Genomic DNA, 9,877 nt, shown 5'->3' on the forward strand with positions numbered 1-9,877 from the left:
CGGCCCCGCGCCGCGCCTCACCTTGCCTCGCCACCGCGCGCTTTTGGGAACCCGCATCCACTCCCTTCCCCTGCCCATCCATGGGCCCTTCTGTCTTCCGGACCACGCGGGCCGGAGGGGAGCCTTCTGGAGCGCAGGGCTCGGCAGCCGGGCTGCCTTCGGCTCTGCCTCCAGTCGCGCCAAGCGGGCGGAGGACCCGGCGCTGGGCATCGGCAACCGTGTAAGGAACCGAGGCCGCGGACGGCTGGAGGCGCAGAACCGCGAGGCAGAGGCGGGAACTCGCAAGAGAAGAGGGAGGTGGGTCACGGACAGCCACCATGTCCTTCCCGCACTTTGGACACCCTTATGGCAGCGCTTCCCAGGTAAGAGCCGCCCCCTTGGGGGATGGGGGCGGGCTGGAAGGAGGGAGCGCCTAGCGCAGGAGCCCGCTCGTAAACGCCCCCCTCTCACACGAGTCCCCGGGGAAGTCAGAGAGCGGGCACCTGGGTAATGCACCACCGACCCCTCTGGCAGCCCCAATCCCTGGCTGAGAACGTTCAACTCCCCCAGCGTAGGCTGGAAAATCGTGGGACCCGAAACTTGGGCACTCTGGCCACGAGCTCCGTGAGGTGGGTGGGATCTCGGGAATCTTACAGAGAGGCCTCCTTATCGTACAGATATCCGAGGTGGCCAGGAGAGTCTCAGACTTCCAGTCCAGAGCCCTGTCCATCTCACTGTTTTTCTGGGCTTGTTCGTTTGTTGTCCTCTGTTCTTTTTCTTCCCTTTCCATGGGCAGGTCCAAGCGCTCTGCTTCTGGTTCCTTCGATTTTTCCAGACCTGGGTGGGTACTGTACGGTGACAGGGTTTCCTGGGGAAATTCTGGAGAGCCCACCCCTGTTCAGTTTCTCCGCAGAGTGCCAGAGGACTAGTCCCACTTGACCTCTGCCCCGCTTTGTGATCTAGGATAAGCCTCCGACTCTCTCTAGCCCTAACTCCCGATCTATAAAATGGGAGCAGGAGTGAGACGTGGTCTCTAAGACTACCTTCAAGTTCGGCCTTTGTAGGATCCTGTGACTCCGGGGAGGGAGGGCTCGCGAGGGAACTGGCCGAGGTTGGCCTCTGTGATTTGGGTTTTAGAACCTTCCCATGACCCGGAGCCCCTGGAACTCTGGAGTTTAGCAAAGGTTTAGGGGTATTTATAAAGGCAGTTTGGGTAAATTGCGTCTACGGACAATTCCTGTCCCAGTCCTCAGCAGAACGCTCAACACAGCACAAGGTGGCATTTAGTTTATATTGAATGAAGGAACGATCTGGCAGTTCCGCCGCTGGCTCCCGCCAGCCCGAGGCGCCGGTCTCTGACCTCCGGTGCCCCCTCTCTCGCCCCCGTAGTTTCTGGTGTCTGCAAGTTCCAACGCCACTTGCTGCGAATCCGCCCCGCGCTCGGTCCCAGATGTGGCCTCAGGCTCCACCCCGGCGGCCGCGCTCTGCTTCGCACCCTACGACAGTCGGCTGCTGGGCAGTGCGAGGCCCGAGCTGGGCGCGGCCTTGGGCATCTATGGAGCTCCCTACTCGGCCGCTGCAGCCGCCCAGAGCTACGCAGGCTACCTGCCCTACGGCCCGGAGCCGCCCACGCTGTACGGGGCGCTGGTGAGTAGCTGGGGTGGAGCCTGGGTCTGTGCGTCAAAACCTACCCTCCTGGGGGCAGGAGCGGCAGGGGCGAAATCCAGTGTGATGTCTCCATCTAGGAAGGACTCACAACTCCGAGGAAAGGAAAAGGTTAGGACTGTATATAAAGAAAAAAAATCTTTACAGTTTACAGGAGTCCGTCCTGTACCTCTATGAATTGCGTGAGGTAGGCAAGTCATCACTAGGCTCAGGGTACACATGAGGAAACTGAGGTGCAGAGGGGCCCGAGAGAGAAAGGGTCAGGGAATAGCTCTGGAAGGGGAGTAAAGAAAGTTCCCCAGCTGGTGGGAGGGGGGAGGGGCTGGGGGGACAAGTAGTAACAGTAATCTTAACAGCTAATATTTAACTATTGTTTATTCTGCACCAGGAACTCTGTCAAGCATTCTTCTTCAATAACCTCTAGGCATTATTGTTATCCCATTTTACCAAGGGGAAACTGAGGCATAGAGGGGTTAAACAACTGTGCCCAAGATCACACCAATGCGAGTGGTGGTACTGCAATTGGAACCAGACTTGACTCCAGAGTTCACACCCTCGGCAACTCCCCACCCCTCTTCCTCCCCAGATGTAGTTCTGAATTCTTCCTTCCTCCCCCACCAGAATCCACAGTATGAATTTAAGGAGGCTGCAGGGAACTTTACACCCGGCCTGGCGCAACCAGCAGCCTATTATCCCTACGAGCAGAGCCTGGGGCAGTACCAGTATGACCGGTAAGGCATGGGGCATTGGTGGCTGTCATCTCAAGTCCTTTCCCCCCTTCCTGGCCAAGGTAGGACCAATCTACAGAGCATGGGGGGCTGTGTGCTAGGATGGGGAGCAGAACCTCACTTCCAGGACGTAAACAGTCTCCTGCCTGCAGCCCCAGGTTCCTCACCCCAGAACTGTGAGTCAAGTTCTCCCCCAGGTACGGATCGGTGGAGTTGGGTGGCGCTGGGCGCAGAAAGAACGCCACCCGGGAGACCACTAGCACACTCAAGGCCTGGCTCAACGAGCACCGCAAGAACCCCTACCCCACCAAGGGCGAGAAGATCATGCTGGCCATCATCACCAAGATGACCCTCACCCAGGTGTCCACCTGGTTCGCCAACGCGCGCCGGCGCCTCAAGAAGGAGAACAAGATGACTTGGGCGCCCAAGAACAAAGGCGGGGAGGAGAGGAAGGAGGAGGGTGGAGCAGAGGAATTGCTGGGCTGCCTAAATGGTGACACCAAAGGTACCGAATGTTCACTGCCCCAACCTGCGTGGGTTTCCAGCCATCAAGCAGTTTAATTGGCTTTTCACAACCACCCCGTGGGGTAGCTTTTAGGAAGGCACCCCCTTGCTTACCCTTGCACGTGCAGCCCCTGCATGCCTCAGGGCCTTTGCCTGTGTGGTTCCCTCTGCCTGGAATTCCCTACAGGGCCGGCTTCTTCTCGACTTGAAAAGTGCCTCCGAAAAGCCTTCCCTGGCCACCCATGCCAACTAGCTTCCCAAGTTATTCTCTATCACGTCAGCCTACTTTATGTGCCATACTTAGCCCCTCAGGGATGTCAACTCCCCTAGAAAGTGTCTTATCCACTGCTGTATTCTCTAAGTTCCTAATACCTAAATGCCTAAATGATGTCTGGAGCATAGTTGGTACTCAGTAAATATTTTCTCAATTAAGTAATACACACCAGCCACCTGTGGGTGTTGGAATTGGGTAAAAACTTTCCCTCGCTTTTTTAAGGCTGAGGAACTGAGATCCAGGTCTTAGGCAGCGAAAAGTGGACATTTCCTTGGGGTATCGGAGGGGAGGAGTCTTCCAAAGGGTGGGGGCAGGTCTAGGGGCGGGAATTCTTTTCCTGCTGCGCAGCCGGCAGCCCAGGGGCAAATGTAGGAGGCGGTGTGGCCATCCTGGCGAATTACACCGAGAATGCCCTGAGTGCAGAGCGCGTTTGCTAAAAGCTTCTCAGGGATGGGCACTCCCGAGGATTTCCCTTGGGGCCTGGGGCTTTTCTCACTCGCTCCTGATTTCCCGCAGACGTTTCAGCTAGCCAGGAGGCTCGGGGGCTGAGTGACCTGGAAGACCTGGAGGAAGAAGAGGAAGAGGAGGCGGATGAAGAGGAGGCAGTGGCCACAGCTACGGACAGGCTGGCTGAGCTCCATCAAGACACTCAGTCGCTGCCGGCGGCACAGTGTGCCACAACTCGAGAGGGCCGGCCGGAGCGCAAGGAGTGCAGTCTGGCGGCGCCCCGCTTCTCGTTCACTGAGACCCCCAGGTCGGGAGAAACCGACTTCCTGCGGGCCGAGCCAGGAGGCCCCACTTTGACCATGCACTACCCGCGCAGCGAGAAACCGCGCATCTGGTCTCTGGCGCACACTGCGGCAGCCAGCGGTGTCGAAGGTGCACCCCCAAACCTGTCCAGGCCACGAAGTCCTGAGTGCCATCTGATTCCTGGACAGCCTCCAGGCCCCGGCGCGCGACCCGCAGTCCCCAGAGACTCCGCGTGCGAAGAGTCTTCCCGAGTAGCCAAAGCCTTTGGAAACCCCTCGTTTGCCCAACAGGGCCTGCCTCTGGACTGTACGCCATGCCCGCGGCGGAGGGCGCCGGCAGTGCGGTGCCAGTACCAGTCAGGAGCAGAAGGTAGTGGGCCCCCAACGGCGCTGGGAGTGTCTGTCCAAAAGACACCTTCCCCCGACACATCCAGCCAGCCAGCCCCCCGCCCCGGGTGCCCAGCCGCTGCACACTCTCTCTGCCTCTCCAGTATGCCCAGGTTCAGACCTAGCGCAAGATCGTCTCACAGCACTCCTTGAAACAGAAGCTTAGAGATAAAAGTTCTAGTTACCAAATCTTAAAACCAAATAATAGTACTCAGCTCAGAATGAGACAGTAACTTGCCTAGAAAACCCTTAGAAAGTCATTGAAGAGATGGACAGCTAATATCTCTCCAACGTTCAGCCAGTGTGCCAGGTGGGCACCACCATGACCCTCCCCAGCACAGCCACCCTTGTCCCCTGCCTGCCCTTCAGAGGAAGCCAGCTGGCTCCTGCTGTTCCGGTGCCAAGACTTTGCCAGGGCTAGGCAGGTACCAGGGCTTTCCCGGAAGTCTGAGGGGAAGGGCCAGATACCTACAGTCGGTTCAAGGCCAGTGCTTAAGTTCAGCTTGCAGCCCTCTGTGCCGCCCACTAAATCCCTATGGGCGTCGCTCAGGTGGGTGCTGTCCCTGGAAAGCCCCGCGCCCCCCACCAAAAGCTCACCCCCAAGCAGGGCAGGACTGCCAGTCAGTGTCTCCTGCCCCTGGCTGGTTCTCTGGCTGTGTTTGGTGGAAGGGAATCTCACCCCACAAAGGGACGTTCCCGAAGCATTTGGCAGCCTCCGGCAATTACTGTCAGATTCTGCTCTTTGAAGTAATTTCTCTCAGGATTAGCTACTGGCTTAGAAAATTGGGTTACACTGTTATTTGAATTTACACATAACGGGGTCCAAATGCTACCTCTGGCAAGCAAATTGCCCCTAGACCTTTGATTCCCTTTGGATGAGACACCACTGACCTCAGATTTCCTAGGAATCACCACCAAGTGGCCCTCCGGTTTTAATCAACCTTTCCTCTCTCAGCAGGTTAGCGCAATGGCTGCGATTTGCAGAAGAATCTTGGAAATAAGCCCTACTTTTTGGAACTCACCTCCACACTAAGAAGCTGAGAGACCTCCCCAGGGTCTGGGGCTCTCACTTTGCCTAAGAGACAGACACACAGAAACCCTCCTACCGGCCCTCCTCGCACGCAGAGCTGGGAGTGGCTGGCAGACGTGCATTTTGTCAGATCCCACGGAGGAGGCGGCAGGGCACCTTGGGGAAGGTCAAGGGGGAAGGCTTGGCGAGTCTGCACCATGCACGGACTCAGTATCCAAGTCTCCCTCTCCCCTCTGGATTCAGGGTCTGAAGCCACTCCCGCTCCTGCTCACTCCCATCACCCTCACTTTGTAACTTCAATGCTGACTTGGCCCCTAAGGACCACGTGGGTCTTCTCCTCCTCCCCACTCCTTGTGTGCTTAAAAATAATCCAACCGAACCCAAGCTGTGTGGCCTCTTTGCGCCAGGGGAGCCTGATAAGGTCGGGGTGGAGGGGAGGATGAAATGTGGTTCTGGGGACAGGATGCAGATTTCAGTCCCTTTCAGAGCTGGGAGAGAAACTGACAAGGGAATGGTCAAGGCCACGGCGCCTGCGGCTTAGCCCACCGAACTGCAGCCCCAGCCAACTCGCAGAGCCCGGCAGACGCCCGGCCGATTCCTGGGAGTTGGGGATGGGGGCGGCCACTGGGGGCGGGGAAGAGGCGGCGTGCAGCCGTCAGGATATTTGTGTGGAAGCTACATTTGTTTCCGGGTTCGTACTTGGGCTTTAAGTCTGCTGGGAGGAGGGGCGATGGGGATCCTCTTGTCCGTCCCTGGGCGCACCGCTGGGACCCCCGCGCTCCTCCCCTCTGCCCCGGCGGCCAAGTGTGACAGCTTGCCGGGTCGAGGAGAGGCGAGAGGGGGCATTCTTTCCATTTAATCTAGTGCCAGCAAACACTTCCGGTACAGGCCAACCAATGGGAGCTGACGGGCGAGGAAGGGGGCTTTGCCCCCCTGTCTAGCAGCTTCTGGAGTAGGGCTGGGGAGTGAGGTGGCGGAGATGAGACATTTAAAGATGCCGCTGCCAGCCCTGAGTTCGTGTCCTCGACGCAGTGGCTTCGGCTTTAGCCAGCGGGTGCGTTCGCCGCTGCACACGAGGAGAGACGGAGGCGAACCCGGGACAGCGCCCTAGTGGGGAGGTCCGGGCAGCTGACGCGGACGGGGAGGCGGGAGGGAGGGCAGCTGGGGTGTGCGCCTAGGGGCTGGATCCTCGGGAAGCTGTGTCTCCACTGCTGGGCTCCAGCCCGGCCGGAGGTGGCTGAGTGACAGCCTTCCAGACCAGCGCCCTGCCAGCTGACGGGCCGCTGAAGTCTGGGACTGGAAGGATCCGCATCCTTGGGAGGAGATTTTAAGAACCTTGAAGGCTGCAGAGAGGAAAAGAGGGGGTTAAAAAAAAACCGAAGGGAACAGGCCACCTCCCCCCACCCCACCCTGCGTTCTTTTCTATAGAATAGTCAGAGATAATGAATTACAAAAGCACAAACCCCTTCCTCAGATGAGGAAACTGAGGCCAGATGGGAGGGCAGGGACCGGCTCAAGGTGGTGAAGAGGGACCCAGCTCTCCATTGAGGGTTCAAGGCCCCTTTTAGCTCCTGCCCCTCTCCCTAGCTTCCTGTTGGGAAACCACCTCTCTGCTTTCCTTTTGCTTCTGGGCGACAGCTGCTCCTACCCCCAGCCTCCCCAGGGACACTCCAGTCGCCCTCACTGACCTGCGGCTTAGGGTCCGGGAAATTAAACTGCGAAAAGATAAACATTATTTCCAGTCGGCTTTGTGGGATTAACGCTTGTAATAAAGCGCATTAGCTAGAGGTTTCTTTCAAGGCGCTCTCGACCCCAGCCCCTCCTAGGGGGCCAGGTAAACCCCCTCGGGAGGCTGCTGAGGCTGCAGAAGCTTGTTCCTCGGGCCTCCAGTTGGGAGCGGGGCTCCTGCTAACCATTTGGTGGAGAGGAGAGGGGCCCTCAGCATCACATCGAGTCAGATTTCCAGATGGGAAAGTGAAGGCCAGAGAGAAGGGACCCACCTAAGCCCGAGGTCATGTGGGCCTAGGATGCAGAGAGTGGAGGATGGTAGTGGGCGGAGGGTTTACCTGCACCCTGCCTCCAGCCATTCAGCCTTTATAGGACACTGAGCCTTGCGAAAGGAGGCCCAGCTATCAAGCAGGACCTCTAGAGGTGGTCTCTCTCTCTTGTCTAGGAGGTCCAGCCTCTCCCCCACCACAACCCCGAGCAGGAGCCTGCGGCCCAGGGTTGTTCCAAAGACCTTGGGCCTGGTTAGCTGGAGGCAGAGGTGTGTCAGAAGGGCCAAAAAGAGTAGCCTTGAATCCCGGCTTGACCACCTCAATCCCATTACTCCCTTGCTATGTGGCCGTGGACAGCCCCCTTCCCTTCTCCTGGTTTCCCCAGCTGTCAGGTACAGAGATGATCTAGTTCTCCATCCTGGTTCTCAGTGTTCACTCCGGAGCTGATGGTGGGCTCCAGGAGCACAGGTGAAGGCCTGAGAATGGCGAGTCTGAGCCTGTGATTATCCCAGCCTCCGGCCCCCAGCGGCAATCTGTTCCCACCATCTCTGCCCCCACTGAGAGCCTCCTGCAAATCTCCCAATCTAATCTCCCAGAATCATATTTTGAATACTGTTTTGATTAAACACCAGAGCAAGGGGAGGGAGGATGCACCCTGCCGTCCTCAGCTGAGCCTGCTGGGGCCCGCAGACAGCTGGCCTGTGAGCCCTGCAGAGTGAGTGGCAGTCAAGGAGGCAAGGTGACTTTCTCAGGTTTGGAGAGACTGTAGGACTGGCCCTCCAAACTCCCTTGATGGCTCACGTGCTCCTTCCCTCAGCTGGGGAGAACCATGAGGGGACTGGGTAGAGAGAAGAAGCTAAGGCAAGGGAGCCACGACACGTGTCCTCTTCCTTTATCGATTCCTTTCCTGCCAGGAGTCACGACATTGGCATTGGACTCACTAGATGATCTCTATGATCACTTTTGGCTCAAACATCCTATGACCTATGGTAATGACGATAAGAGCTTCTGGAGGCCTTACCACATGCCAGACTCAATTCCATGTCCTTTCAATGCACGGACTCATTTATACGTCGCAAGGGTCCCAGGGACCATTATATTGTACTTACTAGTGTGTCCATCTACCGAACGAGGGGACAGAAGCTCAGAGAGGTAAAATAACTTGATGTCAGTTATCCAGTAAGCAAGTAAAGAAGTCAAACCCCAAGTAGGACTGGTTCTAAACCACTAAGCCCTACTGTTAATGCATTCTCTTATTTTAAAATTCTTTTATTCCATTATGAATAAGAGCCTATGTCTTTGATACTCTGTCTATGAGTCTATTGTCTCATGCCTCTGGAACTCCAGGTTGCCCTTCTTCCTTCTCAGGAATATCCAGTGGAAAAGGACTTCTGGTGCCTCCTGGACCTGCCCCCATATCCTGGCTGAGAGCACCCCCCCATCCCACTGCCCACATTTCCCCGGGACATGGCTGTCTGAGACACCCCTGGTCAGTGTTTGGCAAAATGTAGCCCATGGATCTCCACCATCAAAGTCAGCCCATGACTGAAGAATCCCACTGGGAGGTTGCCTGGAAGATCTGCTTGTGTGACAAGCACCCTAGGAGGCCTCGTGGGCCTCTAATCTGAGTAGCAGTGGCTGACCCTCAAGTGGTCAGACCCCAAATTCAGCCTGAGACCTTAGGATGCCTGCTATCGGCCAAGAATAAATCACATCCCAGTAACAGGCGCCAACATTTCCTCCAGGATTTAATCTGGATTGGCATGCAATCGCCTCATCTGGTTCGGCTCCCCACGCCCCATCCTGAAGCTCAAAGATTTGTTGTTATTGGAGGGGGAGGAGATGACCCAGGAGACGAACTTGCCTGTCCGAGCAGTCTGAAGACTAACTAGGATTCCAGGTTTGGAAGCATCTTTGGAGTCCCCTGCTCTTCAGCATGTAAGAGAATTCTGTGCCCAAACACAAGCATGCAGTCCAGAATCACTACATATTTGGGGAAAGCCAACACCAGGAAGGGAAGACTGTATCCTAAGCAAAAAAAAAAAAAAAAGTGATGGAGGGGATGGGTCTCTCACTGTCTCCTGTTGCAGCCTTGGCTGCAATAGAAAGTTTTTTCTTTTTTGAACCAAATTCTTTTCTTTTCTTTTCTTCTTTTCTTTTTTGAACCAAATTCTTTCTCCACATCTCTTCTGAAATCAATTTCCTGAACCAACAAGTCTTACTCTTCTCCATGATTCCTTCTTCTTTGTCCTACCCTCTATGCCTCCTCTTCCTCTCGTCCTCTCAGTGGGACTTGCTTGGTCCTTCCTCTGAGGTCAGGGTAAGAATGGAGTCCAACAGCGGTCTCCCAGTTATATGGTGGAAGACCCTCTCCGTTGGCATGATTTTCATTAAACACTAAGTTGGAGAGGGTGGAGAAATAGTGACCTGAGTCCTTGGGCAAGTCACCAAATGCCTCTGAGATTCAGCTTTCTCCTGGTAGGTGGGATCATGTTAAACCATGTAGCTCTTTCATAATTGCTCTAGCTGCCGTGGAGACGAAGATTTAGATCAGTGTTACTTGA

The 9,877-nt window shown here is 56.1% G+C and overlaps 1 protein-coding gene across 2 annotated transcripts; it reads left to right on the top strand.

Annotated features, from left to right (window-relative positions):
* Positions 1-243: 243 nt before the first annotated feature.
* On the top strand, positions 244-5,554 carry IRX6 (iroquois homeobox 6). 2 transcript variants are annotated; one of them, XM_060131035.1, is made up of 6 exons: positions 244-362; positions 1,369-1,626; positions 2,266-2,375; positions 2,570-2,877; positions 3,667-4,269; positions 5,242-5,554. In XM_060131035.1, exons 1-6 carry the CDS (start codon positions 318-320, stop codon positions 5,247-5,249), a joined length of 1,332 nt encoding a protein of 443 aa, XP_059987018.1. In that variant the 5' UTR covers positions 244-317; the 3' UTR covers positions 5,250-5,554. The 2 variants fall into 2 exon arrangements, with proteins under 2 accessions (XP_059987018.1, XP_059987019.1); XM_060131036.1 differs by having other exon boundaries at positions 5,245-5,554.
* The last annotated feature ends 4,323 nt before the right edge of the window (positions 5,555-9,877 follow it).

This window comes from Lagenorhynchus albirostris, chromosome 19, assembly GCF_949774975.1.
Source record: "Lagenorhynchus albirostris chromosome 19, mLagAlb1.1, whole genome shotgun sequence".
Lineage (NCBI taxonomy): Eukaryota > Metazoa > Chordata > Mammalia > Artiodactyla > Delphinidae > Lagenorhynchus > Lagenorhynchus albirostris.

Bases quoted from the DNA above. Each gene is read 5' to 3' on its own strand.
- IRX6 (XM_060131035.1), top strand. From the start codon at position 318: ATGTCCTTCCCGCACTTTGGACACCCTTATGGCAGCGCTTCCCAG. The intron at 363-1,368 runs GTAAGAGCCGCC...TCGCCCCCGTAG, and splicing joins CTTATGGCAGCGCTTCCCAG to TTTCTGGTGTCTGCAAGTTC. The intron at 1,627-2,265 runs GTGAGTAGCTGG...CTCCCCCACCAG, and splicing joins CCACGCTGTACGGGGCGCTG to AATCCACAGTATGAATTTAA.